The 27,640-nt window shown below is 36.8% G+C and overlaps 1 protein-coding gene across 2 annotated transcripts in view; it reads right to left on the minus strand.

Moving 5' to 3' along the window:
- Positions 1 to 27,640, minus strand: part of TBL1XR1 (TBL1X/Y related 1) — a 91,961-nt gene that overhangs the window by 50,055 nt on the left and 14,266 nt on the right. For both annotated transcript variants that reach the window (XM_049775222.1, XM_049775221.1), the window contains one exon: positions 220 to 322. In XM_049775222.1, the coding sequence (XP_049631179.1) occupies positions 220 to 277 (58 nt within the window). In that variant the 5' untranslated portion in view covers positions 278 to 322. The remainder of the gene's footprint in view (positions 1 to 219; positions 323 to 27,640) is intronic.

A 27,640-nucleotide genomic window follows, 5' to 3' on the forward strand; every position in this document is an offset into this window, starting at 1 on the left:
ATATTTGCCTGAGATTACTTGACATGTCTCTTCAACATATTTGAAAGAGTCAGAGAGTTAAACCATGCAGAAACACATTGCTTTAACAAGGCAGTCCAGACATTAAGAAAACATACAAAGTTCAACAGTTTGGACTGATACAAATTTCAAATGCATAAAAGGTTATTTTGAGAAGATCAAAATAATTTGAGGCCTATTTAACTTTATGAAAGTACTCACCTGACTCTTGCAAGTATCTATATACCAAGAAGTTGACCTCATCACTGCTTATACTCATCTTTATTCCCACTTAAACCATGAGGTCACAACACAGGATATAACCCTAAAAATAAAACAAAGTTAATTATTTTCTCAATAAAAATATTCTCAAACAAAATAAACAATGCTTTAAAAACAATTCAATTTTATTAAATGATGCAAAATGAAAGTACTATTATCACCAAATAATATATCCAGATAATTAAACTTAATTCAATCACACAAACACATTTTTCTTTTGCAAGATAACATAGTGGCAAAAATGACCCCCGAAGTTAAAAAATGCTTTAGAATTTTTGTCATTATATAAAGTAACAGAAAGCTTTCCTCCTTCTCCTTAGCCTTGTAAAAGTGATAAATTTTAAAGAGTCAAACAGTATTTATTTAGGACTGACTGACTGCTTTTTAGATCACTGGGTGGGGATATCTATTTACATCTATTTACACTGGTTTTAGTTACAGAATATGGCAGAACTAGAAGTCTATTTTCTCAACATCTAATCTGAAATGTTTAGTTTTCCGAAAGCTCTAGATAAGTTTAAGACTATGATTCGAATACATGTTTTCACTCCAGGTATTTTCTTACTGGACATACTTAAACCTCAAAATAGAGGAATAAATATATTTCAGTGACACATTTATCTATGCTCATGTTACGGAAATGATTTAGACAACAAATTTTAACAGTAGTAAATATATGAGAGTCTGTGAGCCAGTGTCTTCTTTGTCACAACCACTCAACTCTGCAGTTACAACACAAAAAGCAACAACTAACTATATGTTAACAATTAAGTGTGACCACATTTCAAGTAACCTTAGAAACACTGAACTTTGAATTCTTTCCATTTATTTTCAAGCATTAAATTAAAAATAATATTATCAGCTTGGAATTCTTTAAGTCAGGACCACTCATTAGTATCTTGATGTCTTATTTAGACAGACATATGCATTAGCATCTATTTAGTTCAAATGCTGTGTGTGTTCCTATGCCATTCTCTCTATGATGCAGAATCAACATAATGACACGTTAGTTTGGGGCTGGAGTGGGTAAGGCACTTGCAATCAGTCAACCCAGGTTCCATCTCCAGCATCCATATGGTCCCCAGTACCAGCAGATACTGGAACATTCCCAGAGTATGCCTGGGTGTGGTCAGGAAGAAAAAAAATGAGAGTAAAAATGAATAAATAAACAAACAAACAAATAAATAAAATGCCAAAACAGGAGTGAGGATTAAGGACACATCCAAAACACTAATTATGTTTGATTCCTGCCCCCTTTCCCTGTCCTGGATTTTTGGGTGTGGCCCTGAGTCAACAACAGAATGGTTCCTGATACTTTTACAGTATCACTTCCTTAGGCCTTCCAATGAAGCCTAATACAGATATAAATTACCCTGGAGCAGCACTTAGGAGACTTCCATTCTAAATGACAAACCAGCGTCTGAGTAGGCTGCTATATGACAAGAATATTACTGCCCTAAGTTGCAGAAGAAAGTGATCATTAAAGCTATAGCTCAGGAAGAAGAAAGACAAAGAGGTGGTAACAATTTATTAAATGTTAAACACTTAACCCAATTAGTTTATAGGAATAAACCTTAGAGGGAGGGTTACTGGAATTTGGATTCAAAGGATGACCATCCAAAAGGATAGTCAGAAGGGAAAAATGAGAACACCAAAGAGGCAACAGTTAACTAAGTGGGGAGAGATTTAAAAGTGCTTGAGAAGTCGGAGTGATAGCAGAGCGGTAGGGTACTTGCCTTGCACACAGCAGACCTGGGACAGACACGGGTTCAATCCCCCGCATACCATATGGTCCCAAGTCTGCCAGAAGAGATTTTGAGCAGAGCCAGAAATAACCCCTGAGCACTGCTAGGTGTGGCCCAAGAAACAAACACACAAAAAGTAAATGCTTGAAAAGGGGGTTGGGTGCTAAAGAACCTTTGAAATCATCACTTAAGAAAATTTAAGTACTGATGTTTTGAGATGAGAAAGGAAAATAAAATTGGATTGTAGAGGCTGTGCATTTAGAAATGCTCTGGCAGTGCTTAGGGGTCTGTTGGGATGTCAAAGATTGATACGAGGTCAACTAGGTGCAAGGTAAAAACCCATTCCACTGTACTATCACTCTAACCCCCCAATTTGAAATTTTTTTAAAGGATCATCTTGGCTTTGACTTAAAAATTAGATAATAAAGGGCCCGGAGAGAGAGCACAGCGGTGTTTGCCTTGCAAGCAGCCGATCCAGTACCAAAGGTGGTTGGTTCGAATCCCAGTGTCCCATATGGTCCCCCCGTGCCTGCCAGGAGCTATTTCTGAGCAGACAGCCAGGAGTAACCCCTGAGCACCGCCGGGTATGGCCCAAAAACCAAAATCCAAAAACCAAAACCAAAAAAAAAAAACAAAACAAAAAACAAACAAAAAAAAAAAGATAATAAACAAGAATAAAAAGACCAATCAAAGGAATATTGCTATAATCCAGCAGAAGATTATAATCTGGGCTGTATTATAGAATTGCAGAGAACTTTTATAAAGCTGGAGAGAATTTTTGGATTCAAAGAGCATTTAGGAAGTAGAATCAAATGTGATTGGGTTGTTAAGATATTACAGGAATTAAAAGGCGCTTGTTGTATTAGGCTGAAAGGTCACAGCTGCCCTTTACAACGATGGAAACCCAAAGAGACTAGCAATATTATCTTTGTAGAAAGAAGTTGCCCTTCAAAAATCAACACGGAAGTAAAATCAAATCCCCTGAACATTCAATATCTCAATAAAATGTAGGCAAATATTATTCTGATTCCATTTTTGGTTCAGGACATCTTATTTTAACATTATTGTATGTATTACACCCGGACTTCTTATTTTTTCTCCATTTTTGTCCCTTTTTTTTTTTTATAAAACCTATATGTACAGGTATTAAAGATAGGTAAATCAACAAATATTTGCTGAGAATAATTCATAAAGGAATTTATTTTTAAACTAGTTTATATAAACTTGCATGACCTCACTTAAGGTTAAACCAGTAACTAGATCCACTTACTCGACCATGATCTACTGCAGCATTTCCTGAATTAAACACCATGCTTTAATCCAATAATAAGCTAGGGCACAAGTAGGGAGCGTTTTCTATTTGTTTAAAAAAGGTAGTTTTCAGGGGTGAGGAGTGGTAAGAAGTGCCTGGTTCTACCTTGAAAGGGGGACAATACATCACACAATTTGATGAACATCTGATCTAGACTAGGATTTCTTCAACTCTTCCATTCTTAACCCCCTTTTCACCCAAGAAATGCCACAAGCATTGATGAAAATACCTCAGATTCATTACATGTCTGATCAAATTTTTGGTTACTGTGTGTTCACAAATCTTTTACTGTGGGCAAATTTCTCATGATTCACTACTTTTTAATAATCAAGAATCTATCTAGTGTTCAACTTTATCTGAATCCACAGTATTAACAAAAGAACATACAGCCGGTACTCAGCAGTTAATTTTAAAAGCCTGTTGAACTTAAATAATCCTTGAAGCAAAACAAACAACCCAACCTATTATAAACTTTCAAGAAATGGTAATGAATCATTTAATCAATCATAGATAGCTGTTTATCAAGGAACAGTAATTTGATTGATAGAATTTCCCAAAATAAGAAAGGCTAGGCGAGAATCAAGTAAAGCAGACTGACACACAGGAAGCAAAATAATAGGGGGTTATTTTTGGGCAGAGGGAGTTAGGCCACATCAGGCAGCGCTCAGAGGTTACTCCTGACAGGCTCTGGGGACCATATGGAATGCCAGGAGTTGAACCCAGGTCTGTGCTGAGTTTACCACGTGTAAGACAAACACCCTAACACTGTGCTATTGCTCCAGGCCAATAGTCTTTTTTTTAAATATATTACTCAGCCTGCCATTTAAGTAACAATCCCAACACTAAAATAATAAGATGCTAAAACTTTCAGTAATAACTGGTAGACCAAGGTTTGAAATGGCACAAGCTACAATAGCGATCACCTAATATATTCCTAAGGAGGAAATATACAACCAAGAAGATATAAATTGCCTACATAAACTCCCATATGTCACTAGTATCACTGGTGCCTTTTAATATATGACTTTAAGTCATAATGACAAAAGAAATACTAAAGAGGCAGATCAGAAAAAGTCTAATCTGTTCAAATTACTATGAACAGATTTATTTCATTCATCAGTTTTTGTAATCAATTATTTTAATTATGAAAAAAGAGTAAATAACTTGTTCAAATTTTTGAAGTGCTATGCTGACTGTAGTCCTACTTCAGCAAGCTTTACATTCTAGGAGAAAAAGAACCTTATTGTTTTCTTTCTACATTGTTTACCTCTAGGATGGACAATGCATTGTGCTGTAAACTAGAATGGAAATTAAGCTATACTAAGCTTGCAGAAATCAGATATTCAGTGAAGAAAAATGTTTATGTGGCCCTTTTTAAAAAATGGCTAGATTAAATATCTTAGGCCAGTGGTTCAGTCAGTTGCAGTGAGACTACATAGACCACAAAAAGACCAGTTTATCTCCTAAGACACAGTTGTAGATTGTGACTTGTATGAAATTCATCTCTTAATTAAAGTTCTAACATCAGGGCTGGAGCGGTGGTGCAAGCAGTTGGGCAACTGCCTTGCATGCACTAACCTAGGACGGACCTCAGTTTGATCCCCCAGCATCCCATATAGTCCCCCCAAGCCAGGAGCTATTTCTGAGTGCATAGCCAGGAGTAACCCCTAAGCGTCACCGGGTGTAGTCCCCAAAGAACAAACAAAATCCTAATATCAAATACCTACAAAGAAAGGATACTGAATAACAGTGAAATTTGCTTATATGAGGAATATTTTGCTGAGTGAAATAAGTCAAAGCAATAGGGATAAAGCCAATACTATTTATGAATTCAGCTTCATAGATGATTGCTAACAAAATTTTTTTCTATTTCCATTCATGGATGGAGCAAGCCAAACCCAAATATCCTAGAGTATATTATTTGTATTTGAAATGCTGAAAGAAAAAAGTGGAAGTTAAGAAAAGGACAGAAAACATATTCTTAAATCTACTGACTATGATATATTTAATAAATCTAGAAACTTTTTGCATAATCTAAGGTTAAGGTTGGAATGAATAACTGCCAAGAGTGATTTCTGAGCACAGAAGCAGGAGTAAGCCTTAAATATCACCCCACCCAAAAAAATAAAAGACAAAACAAGAAAAGAAACAAAGTAAAATGCATAATCAAAATTAATCACCAAAATGATTTATAATAATATATAATTTATAAAAAATTGTCACATATTACCATATACATGCTTTATTTATTTGTTTGTTTATTTATTTGTTTATTTATTTATTTAGCCACAACCAGCAGTGCTCCTGGATCTGTGCTCAGAAATCGCTCCTGGCAGGCTCAAGGGACCATATGGGATGCCAGGGATCGAACCTGGGTCTGTCCCAGGTCAGCACATACAAGGCAAATGCCCTGCCATTGTGCTATTACTCAGACACACACACGCACACACACACACACACACACACACACACACACACACACACCTACATATATGCTTTTGTACATTCCTATGGTTTCATTATTCTAAGACTTCAACTTCTACAAAGTATGCAATAAGTTACTCCTCTAGCTAGGTCTGTGTTAATATTCTCTATAATGTGTTCACTTTTAAGATAATTGCCTAACTATGCATTTCTCAATATAATCAAGTTGTTATGAAATGACAATGATATCCCATTGGTTTACATAGGGTAGCCTGAGGTAGCCTGGGTAATAGGTGATATATGACACTGCAGAGTTTCAGCAGCTTTCTCAAGCCCTTACTCTCAACAACCAGTCTGTTTGGCAGAGACTAGAAAGGAGAGGCCTCTGGGCCTCCTGTGCACCATTTGGAAGTAAATTACCCACCACCTTCCCCACAAAAAAAAAAAAAAAAAAGACCCACTTAATTTCAAGTTGGGTAAGAGGCAAAATATGTTATATGTACCATAAGCCTGTTCAGGCAGGCAATAGTTGTAAAATGTGGGTAATTTATATATTTTTCTCTTAAAAGGCACAATGTTCTAACTTTTCATTCAAAACATAAGTATGGCAAATTACCTTGGCTCCTGTGTTTACTGCTCTTTATTATCTTTCTAATGTAATATAAAGTACTGACATTTAAAAAAAAAAACTTTTCTACAGAAGGCAGGGCATTTGTCTTACATGTGACCAACCTGAATTCACTCACTCCCTGGCATCCCAAATGATCATTCTCCCCACTCCCCCTACTGCCCCAAACCACCAAGAATAATTCCTGAGCACGAAGGCAGGAGCCAAGAGCACCACCAGGTGTGGTCAAAAAAAAAAAAAACTTTTCTACATATCTAGAAATGTTCTTCAACACCTAAGCTGACTTTTGGAAGTGTGTACACACACACGACTATAAAATGTAATTACTACAAAAAATAAAAATTTTGCAGCAACTATAAAGACAAAATATCGAAAGAGTTGCTAACTCTGAGCCATATATATTGCCAGAACCGAACTACAGTACAGGCCATCAAAACAGTTTAAACAGAAATTGGTGTCAACAAATGACTCTTCTAAATGACCAGACAGCATCTGCAGTAACAGACCACCACTACTCTGCTGAATACCAGATTAAGTCACAGTGAATTATCAAGCAAAATTATTGTGGCTTGGATGTGACGCTTTGACCTGCTACAAAGGAAAATAATACTAACTAGCAACCACGCTACCCACTTGATTGTAACAGGAAACTCTAAATATATTAAAACCAAAATATTGCAAAAATATCAAACAATATAACCACGAACACCAATTAGTATGGGTGTGACCAAGAAATAAAATTGAAGACCAAAATTATATGCATTTATCATTTTGAGAAGTCATGGTAGCTCCATCTTATGAGCTGAGCTATATCCCATTTAGAATTTATGTAATAAAACCCAAGCCCAATACCAGTATGTGACATTATTATTATATTTTGAGACAGGCCTTTTAAAGATGTGATTACAATAAATGAGACCACAAGAGGCTGAAGTGATAGTACAAGTAGGTAGAGTGTTTACCTTGCATGCAGTCAACCTAAGTTTGATACCCAGCAGCCCAAGTGTCCCCACCCCCACCCCAGTCTGCCAGAAGTAACTTCTGAAGTAGAGAGTCAACAGTAACCCCTGAGAGCTGCTGAGTGTAACCCAAAATACCTCCCCCAACCCACCCAACCTGACACCCTGTAAGTGGGAAAGATACCAGGAACCCAGATGCAAGTAACCAGAAAGAAATTTAAGTGATAACAAAAAGAGATACTGCTATCTGCAAGACAAGGAGAAAACCAAAAAACCTGCCTGCATCTTGTTTGTAGATTTCCAGCTTCAAAAACAGTAAGGAAATACATTTTTGTTTATCTTTGCTAGTTAAAGGCCACACCCAACAGTGCTGGGTACTAAGAATTAAACCCAAGAATTCCCATAGGCAAAGCATACACTCCAACCCTTTGAATCATCTCCTGGGTCCCACTTTCTATTACTTAAACTGCAAGTTGTGACCCTTTATTAGGAACTGGAGGAAGAGGGGGTTGCAGGGAGAAATTAAGTATTTAAAGTGTTTTAAATAAATCTAAGATTCATTTTCAATAAATGTTTGGGAAAAGTTTAAAACTGTGATGTAACCCAATCAGTTTGTGGTATTTTGTTATAGCAACACTATCAAACTACTCTATACTCATAATCACAAATCCTTAAAAACTCAGCACTCATTGGAGACCTTCACAATTATTTTTAATTAAGTTCACAATTACTAGGATATGCCTTTCTGAAAATGTGCCTTTATCTTTAGGGTCTCTATCATGTCCTGTAATTATCAAGGACTAGAGAGATTTAACAGGATACATTAACATCCTGTAATTCCCACCCCAAACTCCCCTAAACACTCTCAGAAGCACCAGACATGCATTAACCCTAATTCCTTACCTCATTAAAAATAGTAATTAACATCCTACCAATGTTATGTAGTAACACTCTGTGTATGAAAAAAAATGTAGTGTGGGACATAAAATATTTTTAAATCTTGACAATGTAACTTGAAGTATGTTAAATGTATATTCACAAATTTTGAAAATGCTAACTCCTGAAGGTTTCATAAAAGCATTCTAAGTAAAATCATGTTAATAACATTCTATAAAACTTATTAGAAAACCATCAAATAGTCACAAAACTAAATTAAATATGTATATTTCAGTTTATTCTAACATAACGCCAATTAAACTAAAACAAACCCAATACACCAGAATTACATTATATTACTTCAATTATTTTTAATTATTTCAACTATTAAGGTGGGTTTTTTTTTTTTTTGGTTTTTGGGCCATACCCGGTGACGCTCAGGGGTTACTCCTGGCTATGCGCTCAGAAGTCACTCCTGGCTTGGGGGACCATATGGGACGCCGGGGGATGGAACCGCGGTCTGTCCTAGGCTAGTGCAGGCAAGACAGGCACCTTACCTCTAGTGCCACCGCAAAGGCCCCTATTAAGGTGTTTTTTTAGAGACATTATTGGGACTGGAGAGATAACACAATGCCTACATAGGGCATTAGCCTTGAACGCGGTGGACCCAGGACGAACCTGGGTTTGATTCCTGGCATCCTATGGTTCCCCAAGCCTGCCAGGAGTAATTTCTTAGTGCAGAGCCAGAAGTAACCGGAGCGCCGCCAGCTGTGGCCCAAAAACAAAAAGAATTTTTTTAATTAAAAATAAAGAAACTATTCACTATGTACCTAAAATATTACTATGAAAGATTTGTAATTCACTTTAGTCGCAATAAAGATTATTAAAAAATAAAAATAGACATTATTAATAGTAATCAAATAATAATGTTTGGTGGAACATGCAGTGCTGAAGAGGGAACACAGCATGTTGAGTTTCTCTCTAGCTCTGTATGTCAAGCATTTTAAGGATATGTCTGTAATTTTAAGTCCAAAGAGAAGCAAAGCAACATATTAAACAAATGCCCTATATCCCCTATATCTTTCTAAACATGAGAATAAATGCTATTTTTAAACTATAAATTTAAAGACCCAATTTCAAGAAATAATCTTTATTCTCATCTCAAAAAGGTGAAAATGTCCTTTTAAAAGTTCATTACCTATAACACTTTCTAAACTATCAAAATTATTCTATTTGATATAAACTCTCTACCTACTCTGAAGCAATATAACAGCAATACTTACGGCTTTTATTTATTGTTATTGTTTCTATTTTTATTTAGTCGTTGGTTTCAAAGCCACACCTAGTAGTAATCAGTGGTTACTCCTGGCTCTACTCTAAGAGATCATATCATTCCTTGTAAGCTTGGGAGGCCATCTGGGTTGTTAGGGATGGAATCTTGATCTGACAAATGCCCTACCTACTGTACTACCTACTAATTCAAATGTGATTACACAGTGAAAAGTCTTCATCCCCAAGAGAAATTAATGAACTTTTAAAATAAAATAAACTTAAGAATAAGGATAGTTGAGGGGAAATTAGCACCACCGGTGCTACTATTATTTATTTATTGGTTTGGAGACCAGAGCAGACTGTGTTCAGGACTTATTTATCATTCTGCTTAGGAAGCACCCCTAGCAATTCTCAAGGGACTGTATACATGGTACCAGGCAGCCAACCTGATGCTGTGCCAGGAAAGCACCTTAATCCCATTCTATTCTCCAAGAACTACTACCAAGGGACTGCAGAGACAGGAGTGGATCTTTAATCATCAGACTATAGTTGTCAGAGTATGTTTTGTATGTACAGGACTCCAGTTAGATCACTGGCAGCACAAGATCTTCGAGCAACACCAAGGGAAATACTAAAGCCCTCAAACACCTGGATCCCAGCAGCTCTGCATCCAAAAGCAGTGCCCCACCTGGCCCACCTGACTGAGTATTGTCAGAAATGGACCACTGTCAGGGAAGGTTCTCCATCTCCCCATTCTCCAACCAAAAAAAAAAGAAAAGGAAAAAAAAAAAAAAAAAAGATAATCACTGCACTGGGGGATTGAGAAAGCTGTCAGATGTAACTGAAGAAATAGTTTAGGGCTAAACATCCTGCCTTGCATGCAACTGACCCTGGCTTGATCCTTAGTACTGTCTAAGGTCTGTCTCCTGAAAAGAGCCAGAGTGTCCCTGAGCACCAGCAAGTGTGTCCTCAATACATATAAAAAAAAAAAAAAAAAAAAAAAAAACCTGCCAGAAAGAGTAACTTCAGGAAATAGAAAAGGGAGAGGAAAATGAGTCCACCCCACTAAAACTGTTACATGCACTACTATGCATGATGTTTTCTTTTTTTTTTTTTTTGGTTTTTGGGCCACACCCGGCAATGCTCAGGGGTTACTCCTGGCTGTCTGCTCAGAAATAGCTCCTGGCAGGCACAGGGGACCATATGGGACACGGAGATTCGAACCAACCACCTTAGGTCCTGGATCAGCTGCTTGCAAGGCAAACACCGCTGTGCTATCTCTCCGGGCCCTATGCATGATGTTTTCTGATACCAGTTCTCCTTTATAAATACTGACTTTAATAAGTATATAGAGAAATGGATATTCATTATTCTCTAGAACAAATTTCTGTCAATCATTTGTCTTGATTTTGATCTAAGTTCACCATCTAGAACATCAGTGTCAAATCTAAACACTTATTTTTTTATCAAACACAGATTTTTTTAATAGAATTTTTAAAACAAATATTTGGTACTGATCTGGTTATAGGGAACACTACATTTGAGTCCCAATTAAGCAATCATAAAGAGTATTATCAAAGCACTTTAGACTAAGGACAATAAACTAGTATTGATTATGTGAGAAGTCAACTTCAGCCTGAAGCCCAACTGACATTAGCTATAGGCTACTCTCTTTTAAGGATTCAAAAGGCACTAATAGCTTCCTCTTAATCTTTAGATGGAAGCTTCAGCTTCCCAAATATATGTGATTGTTAATACAGATGTCTCTAAAATATACATGATTTTAGAATAAAATGCATGCTGGCAATTAACTAAATACACTGTAAAGTCTACATTAACAGAGAAATGAAAGACAAGAAAGTAAAATACGACACAAGATAGGCCACATTTCTGATACACATTTTTTAAGTTGCTGAACATGAATCAGTCATGGGATTCAAAGCAACCCACCAATAATCTTAGAAAAGCCTGGAAACAAGTTACACAGTAAAATAAAAACCAAGACACAAATGCCTGTCTATTAACAAGTTAATTTTGGGGCCCCAGAAAGATAGTACAGTGGCGTTTGCCTTGCAAGCAGCTGATCCAAGACCAAAGGTGGTTGGTTCGAATCCTGGTGTCCCATATGGTCCCCCGTGCCTGCCAGGAGCTATTTCTGAGCAAACAGCCAGGAGTAACCCCTGAGCACTGCCGGGTGTGACCCAAAAACAAAAAACAAAAACAAAAAAAGTTAACTTTGAAATATGCTTGAATGGAACCATAGTAAGATTAACTAACTACCCATGCTAAGTTAGTTCTCAAAGTAAGCTAGCTTAATATTCTAACTGTCCAACAGACATGAAAGCCTGTAGGACCTGAATACAGATTGAATTCTAAAAAGACCTAAATGGATGTTTAAAACAGTAAGTACAAGGAAAAATAAGGAGAAATAGGGGACACAAGCTCTAGAAGAGTTTATGACACATTTACTACAAAGGAGGAAGGCCTTCCTTGATTCCTCAGAGCAGGCTGGGAACAAATGGGAAAAGCATAGAGACCAAGTCAGTATATGGATCCCAATGGATCATATATGCTGCTCAAGTCAAGTGAAAATTACTTAAAGTTTAACAGATAACAGACTGATATACACATGTGAATGAGAGTGTATGGGAGAAAGTGAGTGCGCAAGAGGAAAGAGAGGGAAGGAGGGAGGGATAAAAAACAAGAGAAGAAACTGATGATCAAGATGAAGAGAATTTTCAACTTTTATTGAAAACTGGGGAGATCAACCAGTTAAATTTTACAGGGTGTGAGAAAACAGCCATATTGGGGGGAAGGGGAGGGTCAAGTAGATTACTCCACCACCACAGACCCACAGTAGCAATTCCGTAAACACTCTGGTAAGACCAGTTTTATATACTCTTAGCTGCAAAGACAGATTTCAAGTTGTATCTTGGGCTGGATCGGTGGCACAGGCTGTACGGCGTTTGCCTTGCTACATGCTAACCTAAGACAGACCACAGTTACTGGCATCCCATATGGTCCCCTCTCCCCCCCAAAAAATCAAGTTGTATCTTACTAAACAAAAAAGATATTTCTTTCTGAGTGCAACAGATAGTACAGCACATCAGACCCGAGTGACGCCTGAGTGCTACCTAAAGACCTAAAGATATTGATTTGTAAAATTTTATAGTAAAATATATGCTGCCAATACAGTCCAAATTGTTCGAAACTAAAGCCCACAGCTGTCACTTCGTAATGTGCCTGAGAAAATTTGATCAGTGTTGTGTGCAGTATGACAAAATGAGAGAGTTTCTCAAAGGCTTCTAAAAGTTCCACTGATGGCGAGACTGTCGTTCTATCTTCTGAGTCAGATCCACCCTCAAAACACTTCTCACTATACTCTGAGGTCAAATCATTTTTGTGTTATTACTAAGATGTTCCTTGCCCCAGCACTAAATTATCATTTGTGATGTCATAAAGCAGTGATGGTCATAAAACTACTTGACATCTTAGTACAAATCAAGGTAAAGACAAATGCATTAGTACTCTTTATAGTCTTCTTAATCATAAACACAATACCCCCACACACAAATTCCTCTTTACTAAAGAATTGCCTTAAAGCAGCAAAAATGCTTATTTTCATTAAAATCATCATTAAACATACTTAAAAAAATTCACATAAATATTAAAATAATGATCCTCGGGCCAAAAGGATCATGCTCTACAGCAGGTAGAACATTTGTCTTGCATATGTCAACTTGGTTTTAATCCTTGGCATCATGTTTGGTCCCCAGAGTACCACTAGGTATGATCCCTGAGCACAGAGCCAGGAGATGTAAGCCCCTAAGCGTTGCTAGAAGTCCCTCTAAAAATTTTTTTAATTAAAAAATAACTGTTTGAATTCAAAGTTCAATGAGCCACTTTATTTTTAATGGAACACCATTCATTTAAAGGATTTTGTTTTGCTTTGTTTTGTTTTGTTTTTTGCTTGGGGAATCAGGGGGAACATCTAGTGGTATGCAGAGGCTCTGAACTCAGAACTGAACTTGGCACTGCTCAGAGGAACCTTAGGCAGGGCCAGGGATATTCATTAGGTCTACCAAGTGCAAGTCAAGTGCCTTATCTCCTCTGGTCTCATCTCTTCAACCCTCAAACTCACACCCAACTGACCAGGGCTCATTCCCAAGGGCATAGCCCAAAAACCAAAAAGGAAAAAGAATGCAGAATCAGGTATGAGAATCCAGTTGTCTTTTATTAAGCCAGAGAGAAATAGTAATTTCAAAAATGCAAAAACTGACATTTTTCATGAAAATTTTGTCTCAAAAATGCTTACATTCAGTAATTCAGGTTATCTATGCTAACATATTATGGATGGGATGATTACTATTAGGCTTAATAAAGGTCAGCAAAACTGTCAGTTTTAATTTCTGATGCAACAATCACCAACAGCTAAGCATTACATTGCAAAATGTTATTTGAAGACCAGAGATAGAGCTCAGAGGAAAAGCAATGCCATGCCCAGCACAAAACAGAAAAAGAATCATAAATAAATAAAAAGGTGGGGGAAAACTTGAAACTTTCTTTAAGCAAAATGAGGAAACATCATTTGGTCAACTAAAATCAAAGTTGTAAAAATTATAGATTTTCTGAGACAGTATGTCTATAAAGGAAATTGGAGGGGGGGAAGTTACAGATATTTAAAAAAAAATTTAAGTGCATATAGTTAAAATGAGTCATTTTAGGAACTGCAACAACAGTACAAAAGGTATGCACTTTTCTTGCATGTGGCTGACCTGGATCAATCCCCAGCAACAGATGCATTTCTATACAGAGTAGAGAGCCAGGAATAAGCCCTGAGCACGAGGGATGGCCCTAAGCATTTAGAGAGGACACACTCCTCCCAAAGCTACTGTATACATGCTGAATATTAGTAAATATTTTTTGCCTTTAGTATTAGTTCAGCTTAGTAGGTGTTATTTGGAAGGTTATTTTTAGACTCTTGAGAATCTTCGATTGTTTTTTCCCACAGGATAGAGGTAATTCCATCTTTTATTTTATGAACCGCGGTCCATCCTAGGCTAGCGAATGCAAGGCAGACAGGCACCTTACAGCTTGCGTCAACGCTCCAGCTCCTAAAATCTTTTAAGTAAAGAATGAAATTATAAAGAATTAACTACTTGGGGCCCGGAGAGATAGCACAGCGGTGTTTGCCTTGCAAGCAGCCGATCCAGGACCAAAGGTGGTTGGTTCAAATCCTGGTGTCCCATATGGTCCCCCGTGCCTGCCAGGAGCTATTTCTGAGCAGACAGCCAGGAGTAACCCCTGAGCATCACCGGGTGTAGCCCAAAAACCAAAATCCAAAAAAAAAAGAATAAACTACTTGGCTAATTCTCTACAGCATGTCATTTTTCCCCAAGTTCCATTACATAAAAAACTGTCAAAAAGTCTCTCTCTCTCTCTCTCTCTCTCTCTCTCTCTCTCTCTCTCTCTCACACACACACACACACACACACACACACACACACACCCACTCACACTCACACTCACACTCACACACACACACACACACACAAACGGCCCTCCGTACATTTTGTGGCCCTGCCCTAGAGGAATCTTGTTTTGTTTTGTTTTGTTTTGTTTTGTTTTGTTTTAGTTGTTGGGTCACACCCCCCCAATGTTCAAGGCTTACTACTTACTTTGCACTCAAGGATCACCCCTATTTTGCCTCCTGCGACCCCCAGGCAAATTGAGTTTGAGACCCCTTAATAAGCAAAGGCAGCCTTTTTACAATTTCCTAACTTGTCCCAGCAGACTTGACCATAAAGAAGCAATGAAGGAGAGTTAGCAAGTGGATATTTATGGAACTAATAGTGGTTAAAAAAAAAATAGTCTTCACCCACTCAGCAATCCTATCAGTAAATATCAGTTATACTGAAGGAAATTCAACTATAAAATAAGAGGAACTTCCTTTCTTTCTGAAATCCTTATAACTCCTTTTGATACCCTTATCACCCAGCTGAAGACAGAGAAAGCTAGGTCTTGACAAAAAATACTCAGTAAACACAGTTGTTAAGATCTCCCTTTCCACAGACTACTTAACACTTAGCACTACTGTACCCAAGATTCTATTCCTCTTGATCTCTTCCCTCATCATCTCCTAAGCCCTTCTCTAAGCCTCTGCTATAAAACCAAGTAAAGCAGCTGTCACTGCATCATGCCACCTATTGTTATGTTTACATACTCTTCAAAATTTCCTAAAAGTAGGGATATTAAACCCCACCATTGCACACAGGAATAATGTGGCAGAGGGCAACTGTAGCCTCCGAAGGGACCCTGAGAGATTTTATTTTCCTGAACAGGTGAAAGTAGGCCAAATAAAGTTTTGGAACACGTGTTCAAGATTTTTTTTTGACACTACTCCCCAAAACTTTGCCACTAATAAACTCATTGTACCATCTGAAGTCAAATGGAAAAAAAAAAAGGTTAACAAAAAAAATTATATGTATATTAACATATACATGTTCTTTTATATCTAGCTTAATATTCTGCATTCTGGAGAATTTTTATTAGAACAAAAGCACAAATAAGTTAATTTCATGTCTCTGGAATTTGAATACCGCATAACTTCTAGAAAATAACACAAGTCTAAGCAATTATTACTTTATAAAACTTGATGATGCAATATATAAAAGAGCATAGTTCGCATATGATAGCACTTTAAAAGGTCTATAAAATTTTTCTTTATAGAATTATAGAAATTATATTAATAGTGGGGCCACCTTGCTCTTGCTAACCTAGGAAGGGCTGTAGTTCAATCCCCCGGCCTCCCATATAGATGGTCCCCCCCAAACCAGGGGCGTTTTCTGAGCGCATAGCCAGGAGTAACCGGGGCGTCACCGAGTATGGCCCAAAAAACAAAAAAATTATATTAATAGAAGTATAACCTACTAACCAATATCTAATGTCAACTACATAATTAACATAAAAATATAGTTTGTTAGAATGTGACCACCAGATGATCTAAAATGTGGTGTTTGTATTATTTTTATACCATCACATGCTAACTCCCTAAAAAATACTTCACTCCGGGCTGAGCAGTGGCACAGAGCGGTAAGGTGTCTGCCTTGCAAGCGCTAGCCTAGGACGGACCTCGGTTCGATCCCAGGGTCCCGTAAGGTCTCCCAAGCCAGGAGTGATTTCTGAGTGCATAGCCAGGAGTATCCCTGAGCATCACAGGGTATGGCCCCAAACATAAAACAACAACAAAATAAACCAACCCTTCCCTCATGTTGTGAGTAATGTGAAAAAGTACTATAATAGGTGAGACAAGACAAGAACCGTTTGAAACAATGTTTCCTGTTCAATCAATTCTAATACAATCTTGTAGGACAGGGGTCTCAAACTCCCGGCCCGGACAACATTTTGTGGCCCCCAGCCTTCAAATACCGCAGCATTCGCAATTATTCGCTTACCAAATAATCGCAATAAAAATCGCATTAGTAAGAAAAATCGCATTAAACATTCGCATACCCCAGCAGTTCCGTTCGGTGTATGCAAATGTTTAATGTGATTTTTTTTTCTTACTAACGCAATTTTTTATTGGGTATATTCGGTAAGTGAAATCCCTTATGCGGCCCTGCCTCACCCCAACTTTGCCTCTTGCGGCCCCCAGGTAAAATGAGTCCGTTGTAGGAGAATCCTCAATAATTAACTTAAAAATAATTTTTGAATTCCGTCAAATATAAATCTATTTTTATTACAAATTGGTTTTTCATTTCCTCGCAACTTATACAGTCTATACTAATTAAAAAATATGAATGACTGGCTTATTCCTGACTCTGTGCTTAGGAATAGTGCCTGGTAAACCTGGGAACCATATGGAATGCCAACGATCTCACCTGGATTGTCCATGTGCAAGCAGTGCCCTACCACTGGTCCCTGAATTTGTTTTGATTATCAGAGTGTGCTGAGTGACCAGCTCAGGGCCTGACCCTGAGTAGTACTCAATAAATGCTTATTAACTGAATATTAATATTAATATTAATATTAATATTAATCTGTGGAGTATGGCTAGAGGTTCCTGTTGGTCTTGAGGTTTGTGGGTGAGACAGATCCACCCACAGTGGGAAATAGGGGACACGCACCCTACTTCTTTCCCGGAAGTACTTCTGCTCCCACGTGGCCTGGAGAGTTCCAAATCTATTGTACTTTTGGTGAATACTGGAAGGACCACCAAGCTCAGGGACGTGTTCCCAGTGTCTGGTGCTGTGGGTATGGTTTCTGCCAGTATGATCCCCTTACAGCAGGCAGAACAGTCCGTTGCTCCACTGGAACATCAGCAAGATTATTCGGGTTCTTGAACAGATATTTGGGCGTCAAGCGGTCCGACAAATGGGTGCTGCCAGTTGCGCGGTGTCCCCGCTGCTAAGGGCAGGTCGGAGTTCTCATTACGCCACCGCCAAGAGTGCCAGAGAGGGGCATGCAGGGGTGTGGAGGCAGCTGGAGCCGAAGCCAGAGAGGCACCCTGGCGCAGGTGGGGTGCTCCAATGAAAAAAAAAAAAAGAAGTGACTGTAACTCTACCCCCAAATAACTTTTTGTTTAAAATGTGATGTGTTTCAGCACAAAGAGATGTCATAAAATAACTAAAACTAATTCATTCCATTAAAATACATAAAATCACATTCCTACTATTTTTTAAAAATTTTAATTGCTAAAAAATTAATAAATACAATTCATCATTGGTTTAAAATACTATTTATGTTCAGGGGAGAGCTTTTGAATCACTCTATGCACAGGACATAGCAACTACCACCAAAATTCCAATGACATCCCATCCTTCAACTATTCATTCCAGGAGCATCTCTCTAAAGCCCATCATTGCTTCACCCAGTCTAGGTGTTAGATCTTTAAGGGTTTTTTTATTTATTTATTTGGTTTTTGGGTCACACCCAGCAGCGCTCAGGGATTATTCCTGGCTCTATGCTCAGAAATCATATGGGATGCTGGGACTTGAACCACTGTCCTTCTGCATGCAAGGCAAATGACCTACCTCCATGCTATCTCTCTGGCCCCTTAAGTTTTTTTTTTTGTCTGCTTTTTACCACAGCATCTCATTTAGTTACATTTATATTCCACACAAGAGTAAAAAGCTAATTTTACTTACCAGAATCATCTCAAGTTTCATTCATTTTATCCCTAAATCACAAGATATTATCATTCCACTGCATAATGTTTCCTACTTCTTACTCTAGTCATTTATCAATGGACAACATTTAGATTGTCTCCATGTTTGGGGTCTCATGAATAATGCTGCCATGAACACAGTGGTACAAATGTCTTTCAACTTACTGCTCTCATGTTTCTATAATGTCTATATATATATATATATATATGTATATCATATATGTAATGAACAGTATTTCTAAATTGTGTGTGTGTCTGGCAGATCAGCCCTAGAGAACACCAGTGCTCTATCCAATTTGTGCTGATGATGCGGTGATGGGTGTTGGGCCTATAGTGCTAGAAGTAGAACACAGAGCCTTGAACATAGCAAACATAATCTCTGACAACACATCAGCATATTTTTAAAAGGTGTGTCTGTTGTCTTGCTGAGCTATTATTATTTTCATATAAATCCCTCATTCTCATTATATGCATGATGTACACTCATTCTTTCCACACTCAGTAAGGCTTTTTACTTGGAAGCCAAATTTCTTTCACTGTGCAACTGCTTTTCAGTTCAATGTGCACAAAATACCTTTTCCTCTTTTGCATCTTCCATTTCTTTAAACAGTATCTTATTCTTTTTGGTATACTGATCTTTCTAAAGTATTTCAATACTATTGATTTGACCACGATTGGTATCATTTTCCTGTTTTTTTTTTTACTCTAGAAATACAACAGTTATTATTCTGTATTTACCACTTAACTGTATATTCATTTATTGGAATTTCACTGAACTGAAACTTAAGAGTTGAAACTAGAATAGAAAATCATGATTTTATTTTACTAAAGAATGCACACTCCATTTCTAAAATGTCCTAAAATAAATTAATAAAAGCCCAGTAACTATGAACACTCCAAACTTTGATTACAGTCTTCATGTAAATATTTCCGATTAAAAGGAATTAAAATTCCTTGGAGAAATCATCAGTTTTTCAAAGTTTGTTATAAAAAAGGCTGCTAAAACCTATTATGCAAAAGAGCACGAAAACTACCAGAGACCACTGACAACATAGCCAAAGAGACAAGATACCCCAATTAATTAAAATATCTAAAATAATCATCATAATCCAATGAGGTATTAATTTAGAATACCTGATATTTATTCAGATAGTATTCTACCAAATGAATTTAAAAAACAGTAATTAGAAAATAATGTAAGGGGGCCGGGCGGTGGCGCTAATGGTAAGGTGCCTGCCTTGCCTGCGCTAGCCTCGGACGGACTGCGTTCGATCCCCCGGCGTCCCATATGGTCCCCCAAGCCAGGAGCGACTTCTGAGCGCATAGCCAGGAGTAACCCCTGAGCATCACCGGGTGTGGCCCAAAAACCAAAAAAAAAAAAAAAAAAGAAAGAAAATAATGTAAGAAGGAAAAAGATATGATTATAAATAGCTGTTAAAGATTTTAAAATGGATGTACCAGAACTGATCAATATCAGCATCAATAACGAGATAAATCAAAGTGAACAAAAGAGAAGGGCATTTCATCAAGCCCTTTACAGATGCTACAGAAATGGAATATATAATACTACAAAGATGCATTAACTAAATATGCAACATGGGAAAGTTGACATAGAAATGAAGCCATTTCTTCTAACAGTAAGGGTGAATGACACTTTAGGTAACCAAAGCATTGTAAAAAAAAAAAAATTACTTGGATTTGATTAAAACTATCTGAAAATGAAGGTTAGGAGACAAAAAAATTTTTTTGGATCGACTTTGTCTCTCTTCCAGTTTCAAAATGGCTTGTACCTTTTATGGATCACTATAGCATACAAAGCCTCTTTATTTTTCTCTACTAATAACTAGTGTAGGTAGGAGACATACAAGAGTGAGAAAATACAATTGAGAAAATATAAGGACTTATTTTACACTCAGCATGCATCATAGTTCTCTAATTCTTATTGTTTAAAAACTAAATCAACTTACCACTTCAAGTGTAAATATTTTACAGTTTTTCCCCCTTCAATGTAAGTTATATATAATATATATAATAACAATTTTAAGATATTTTTTAGGAAGATTCTTTTCTTGGGGTGGGGGGCTGTGAACCACACTGGCTGATGCTCTGGGGACCCTATGTGGTGCTGGGGATCAAATACTCAGGCGCAAGGCTTCAGCTCCATCTTTAGGTAGTTTTCAAGAAGCAAACCCATAAAGGGAGAGAATTTTCCTTCTCATTGCTATCTCATTCCTTTCTTGAAAAAAGATAAAAGGGCATTTATAAAATAGAGAATATTGTATCCATCAAAATACTTAAGAATCAGATATACTTCAAAACTATCCAAAAATATATAGCAAAATTTCATATTAGAAAGGGAATCCCACAGATGATATATAGTGACAGCCTATGAAAATATGGGAGAAAAAAAAACATTTGGACTAGCTATGCAATTTGCACTTTTTTTTAAGAAATAAAAAGAATCAACTATAAAGGATTATATTGATCACAATTGTTTCAATAAAATAAAATTAAAATAAAAAAGAAATACAAAGAAAAGTTCTAGGCCCGCATGACAGTACAGAGAGGTGGGTGTTTTTCTTGCATGCTCTGCTTAGGTTCAATCCCTGGCGTTCCATATGGTTTCCTAAGACTTACCAGAAGTTACTCCTGAGTACAAAGCCAGGAGTAACTTCTAAGCAGCATTGCAAGGTATGGCCCAAAAAAAACAAAATAAAATACATTTTTAAAATGAACTTCTATTTAGGCAACAAATCTCAAGCACATTAAATGTAATGTTATAGTAAGACTTACTGGCATAGGGTGGGGCAGTGGCTCAGAAGTAAAGAGTAAAACTTATGAGAAAGAGAACTAGGCTCACCAATCCCTAGTACTATGATATTTATTGATAGATAAGTAGGTATACACTCCATTTTGGAGCTGACTGCATCCCAACTTGAGGGAGATGATTTCTCTACTTTATGAGATTCTCTGTCATCTTTCCTAAATAAAATTATTCTAATTTTAAAAGAAAATAAACAAAACAAAACAAAACAAAAAATAAACAGGCAGGCCAGAGAGATAGTAGAAAGAAGATAAGGTACCTGTCCTGCACATAATCAACCAACCACCATTTGATCCCAGGAACAATGCTAGGAGTGATCACTGAGCACAGAGCCAGGAGAGAGCCCTGAGCAAAACCATGTCTACCCCTCAAAAATAAATACATAAATGTAGAAATTGCTACAAATAATATATAAAAAATTCATAGCAGAAATACATATTAAACTAGGCATGATCATATAAATTTTAAGACTAAAATTCACAAGTCATACCAATTTTGACTCAACTAACAAGTGTTTCAACATTTTAGATACTCTACCCTTGTAGAAAATAAATCAGGAGGAAAGGACCATTTTCTTCAGCCCTGCTACGTTAATTAACTGTTAACTGGTATAACTTTAACAGTGGTCTCAACCACCAGTCCATGAGCTGGGGACCGTCCAAGGGTCAGGAATGTCGAAAACCAACTGTGTTGACAAGTAAACGAATATGCAGGACATGTGCTGGTATGCAAGTGTAAAAAGATTGGAGAACACTGGCCTATAATATATTTTTATATTTATAGAGCTGAAAGGAACAAGTTATGTTTTCTCTTATTCAGATAAATTAAAACCTCAAAACATTTACATGTACACTTTCTTCTTTGGGGGAAAAATACTAAAATAATACAGTGATTTACTATAGCACTAAGAAATGAATATCACACCAAACTGAAACAAAAAGAAATAGTGGCTGCAGTGTAAAACAGGACAAAGCATCTGCTATACTGTATGAGCTGGGAGAGAAGAGAGGACAAAACAACTCTCGCCCTCTGATTTTTAGAGGATTTTTTTGAAGATTGCTAGAAGTCATACAAGAGCACTGGATTTACAACATAAATATTTTAATTTATTCACAAAAACTGAGCAGAAATTTGGAATTACTTCCTAAAATTTAAGATAGGTAAAAACTAAAAGAGCACTCTCATTTCACTTCCCTTAGTAGAAATGGGTCTACTTCTTCAGAGAAAGGGGTCCTCTCCTTCTATTAGTGACAAAGGAGGTCTCAGGGCAATGTACAACAAAAAAAGTAGTTAGACATATGGAAGCCAATAAAAGCACTCCTTTTAAAACACATTTGCAGAATTTTATAAAGAAATACCAGATTGAGTTCAGAGACCGTTCCCCAGGCTAGGGCCCTAGGTTCTGCAACCTGGCAAAATACAGGGAGTTCAAGGAGTAATGGGAGCAGCCCTGGCACAGCGGGGAGGAAAGGGTGAGGGGAGGGAAGGAAAAGCTTTACACCGTGTCTGGGATAAGTAAGATTTTTCAAACACCATTATGACTCAATTAAATACTCTAGAAATGACAATCTATTTACATTCATTTGAAAAAATGCAAATTACATAAGATACTTGATACTTGTGTATTATACGTGTGCCTAGAACACGATCACAAAGTTATTTATTGTTAAAAATGAATAAAACTCTTTAATAGTAATCAAAAAGAACACAATATGGACCCCAAAAATCTTCAATGATGACTGAAACTCAGTGTTCCTTCTCATCCACTCCAAAATCAAATCTCCATTACACCCTCAATCCCAGTCACTTGTAACTGGTATTTGGGGGTGTCAAAACCTAAATCCAAAGAAGCAAGGTCTGCCTTCCAGAGATTACCTCCCTGTGATTGTAGTGGCACCCAGCATGTGCCAGAACCTGAATTTCATCCCCTAGTAGCTCCCATATACTACAGGTTGCAACTCCTATTTAAAAAGAAAAGATAAAAGGTCCACACTCATTTCTAGCCCATCAGTGGTTCCTTCTTTAGTGCAATCTAATTAACCTGTGACAGCATTTCAAAGTGATATTACAAACTGTGGTACAAGTCCAAAAAGTCTTATATTTTAGAAGTTAGAGTGCAATCCAGAGCATTTATAGTTTAAAAAATCCTCAGGTAATATAAGCATTTATTGTATTTTTTCAATACAAAAATCAGTGCTGCTGTCTTTAAAAGCTCTAATTATAAAAATCAATAGTTTTCTTACTCAGCTCCAAGATGAACAGGTTTGCATCCCAATTTATTGTTTTTGAGAACAACTTTTTTTTTTTTTTTGGTTTTTCGGGCCACATCCATTTGATGTTCAGGGGTTACCTCTTGGCTAAACGCTCAGAAATTGCCCTTGGTTTGGGGGGACCATATGGGACGCCGTGGTCCTTCCTTGGCTAGCGCTTGCAAGGCAGACACCTTACCTCTAGCGCCACCTCGCTGGCCCCGTGAACAACTCTTAATAAAATAACCTTTTTTGTTCAAAGGCCTGGAGGAAAAATTTCTTTAGTATTTGCTATTTTACATCATCAGTGATTTCACAGCTTCCTCCAATCCAAAATCAGATTCTGGGCTCTACATGTTCATCTTCCATTTACAAGGAAATCTATCAATATGAACATTTCAATTTAACAAAATTTGTGATGCTTACATTCAGCTTCAAGTCAAACTGCCAAATATAAGTTCTAGTCTTGTATATAAACCTCAAATGGTAATGTCTAACATTAAACGTCTCCTTTAGGCCATTTGGTAATTATTTTATATGTTCTGAAATTTACTATCAAATAGTACTTTAAAAAAATTCCTTTTAGTACACTTACCTCAAAAGTTTCTCCATCTCAGGGCATTTGCTTCTTTAAAGTATATGATTTCTGGGGCTTTCTGTTCACTTTATAACTCTTTCTGTTCACTATAAAACTCTTTATTTTTTAGTCCAGAGGTGTAGTTTACTAATAAAACACTTTGCTTCCATCCCTAGTTCCACAAAACACCAAGAACCTTTAATTTTATTCATCCTATTATGTTTTTGTTGAACTCTTAAGTACTGAAAAGATCTAAAAGAGACTAAATTGTCTAAGCCACAGAATCTGTTGAGCCTTCTAAATATACTATCATATCATTAACAAAATTACTAGCCCTTTATATAGGCACTTAAACAGCCAAAAACAATAGCTTTTCTATGATCCAATAATAAGTGCCCATAAACACACAAATGCAAAAATATTGTACTTCCAAGAAGAATAAACTAGTAATCATTTACAAAAATATTTAACAAAAACAGGGCATTTTGTGATTAAACAATATTCTAATGATTCAAAAATCTGGGGGGATGGACTTGTACAGACTTATATTGCCACAGTAATCAACCATTTGAAAGTAATAAAAATGGGTCTAACTGCCTTATTATTAACAAAACTGAATTCCAGATGGACTTAATAATGAAGTCTTTAAAATAAGTCTATGTCCACACACACAAATCTTAGCAAAATACCAAACTTAAGGGGCCAGAGCAATAGCACAGACAGTAAAGTATTTGCCTTGCACTTGGCTGGTGCAGGTTTGATCCCTGGCATCCCATGTGATCCTCTGATCCTGCCAGGAGCGATTTCTCAGCTCAGAACCAGAAATTACCCTGAGCGGCACTAGGTGTAGCCCAAAAACCAAAACCAAACACCAAGCTTACTACCGTCATTGGGGTTGGGGGGTGGTAACCAAAACTAGATTCTAATTCAAAAATCTAAAGACTGATGATGTATCTAAGTACATAAGATTCACTACTTACCAAGGAAATATATATTAAAGTAACAAGAAGTAAAATTACATCATTAAACTAGGTAAAACCTTTAACAGATCTATGTGCCATTTCTGTCAGGAATGTAAAGTCCTTTTGGAAAACTATTTAGCATTCTCGATTTCAAAGTAAACATATTAGATTGAACCTAAGAATTTGCTCTGTGTTTTTAGTTAAAATGATCAACTACTACAGAGTCACACTATCGTTCAACAAATATATGTCCCGTGGGGGACTGAGCATAGTGTACAGCAGGAAGAGGCACTTGCCTTGCACACTGCTGACCTAGGTTTGATCCCCAGCATCTCTTATGTTCCCCCAGTACATCTTTGTGTGTAGGTATGTTTATGTGTGTGTATATATGTATATGTATGTGTATATGCACCCTATAACCAAAAAACATAACACAAGATCCTAAATAATTTTTAGTTGAGCAACATTTTTATGGTTAAAAAAAAAAGTCAATGAACATTAATAGGAGAGTCCTAAAATAGGAATGTAAAATATTTATAATATCCATGGAATAGTCATTAAAAACAATAAACTACTATGGTGAGAGCACACAGGATGAAGTACACCACAAAAGTTATAAACAATGATGCATTCAAGTAACAATAAAAATACAGAAAAAATGCATTATTTAAGTTTTGTCTGACTCTAAGTTTGTTAACTCTAAGTTAACTCCAAATTCAACGGGTCTTCGAATTCCTTAGCACGTACTTCATGCCATTTCTGGCATTTGAAATCCCCCCACTCGCCTCTCTTCCTCTCTACTTTTGTCCCCACTCTCCCTCCTTCTCTTTTTCTGTTTGCCCTGAAATATAGATAACTGCATTCTTTTAGTCCTCTGGTCTTCACACTACTTTCCCACTGAAAAATCCCCTCTATTCTGAAAAAGCAGAAACTACTCACTGTCAGTCCTATAGTCTTGTCCATCACAGCCCCTGGTCTTTCCTACTCCAGCACTGGAATTCCAACTGACTGCTGCACAGTTTATTTACATAACTGCAAGATTTTCATAACTCAGTCTTACTGGATGCAAAGTATGCCCTATATCCCAAAAAGTCCAAAGCCTTCAATGAGCAGGGATTCTAGCATTCACTGCAAAGTTTGCTATCATGTTGAATTTAACTATCTCAGCTTTTATAATCTCTCTCAAGTTCTTTAAAAATTACAATCTTTAATAAAAATAATCCTTTAATTTTTTCAGGCATGACTTTTTTTACATACAACACCTATCACCAATCACACTCTGTCCCCACTCTCTTCCTATCATCTTCTGAACTCATAATTATGACATCTATATTTTACCATTACCAGTCAGCTTCCATATTCAGTTGCTATTAGATTCAAAATAACAGTTTTTATTAACCTTCACATTCTAAACCTTCTAATCAGGAACTATAAGTCTTCATTCTGTGGTGTCCAATGATCTATATAGCACCCTCCCCTTAAATTTATTCTACCTTTCAGGTAACATTTGTTTTGTTCTGATATGTAATATATTCTAAATTCATGCTTTTTAGCTCTTCCAGTTACAGATGCTGAAATTTGCTATTCTCTTTCATCTCCTTAAGAAATCTATACAGGGGCCAGAGTGACAGCATAGCCAGATTTTAATTTAGGGGCCATTCCTGGCAGTGCTTGGGTGACCATGCAGTGCTAGAAATCAAACTCCGGTTCCCCATAGCCAAAGCATGCATTCAAGCCCGTTGGGCCGTATCATAACAAGTCCAAATCTGCTTCTTATCCATAAAACAGAAATACTTTTATCCAGCCTCCAAAACTTATAGGTAAGTAGAAATCCATATAAAACCAAAAGTGTTACACACTGTTCTTTTACAAACTTTTATTATTGCACAATCTTTTTTAATAAGGTGTTTGGAAAACAATCTTTATATCTAGAATCTTACACATAGTATCTAGTCAAACGTTTATAAAGAACCTTGATAAATTGTAAAATGTAGTTCTCATGTTCCAGCAGAATAAATCCATAACCCAAATACAGTTCAAATACATTTCTACCTTAATCAAAATCAAGCACTGAAAGCCATTCTCCTGATAGATAATAGCAATGCTATGTTCTTCACCACTAGATTTAGTTCACCTGAAATATTTGGTCAAGTGCCCAGTATGTAGTGATTATTTGAGTGAAATAGCCAAAAACAACAACTAAATAGCCAAAAAAAAAAAAAATAAATCCCAGAACAATGTACATACATAAATGCACATTGTATGCATATGTATGGTAAGTAGTGCTCTATCTAGACCAGCATTTATTCAGCACTCAGTTGACTATTAAGCTCATCCTGAAATTCTAAAGAGGTTCCCAAACATATT

The sequence above is a fragment of the Suncus etruscus genome, chromosome 6, assembly GCF_024139225.1.
Source record: "Suncus etruscus isolate mSunEtr1 chromosome 6, mSunEtr1.pri.cur, whole genome shotgun sequence".
Lineage (NCBI taxonomy): Eukaryota > Metazoa > Chordata > Mammalia > Eulipotyphla > Soricidae > Suncus > Suncus etruscus.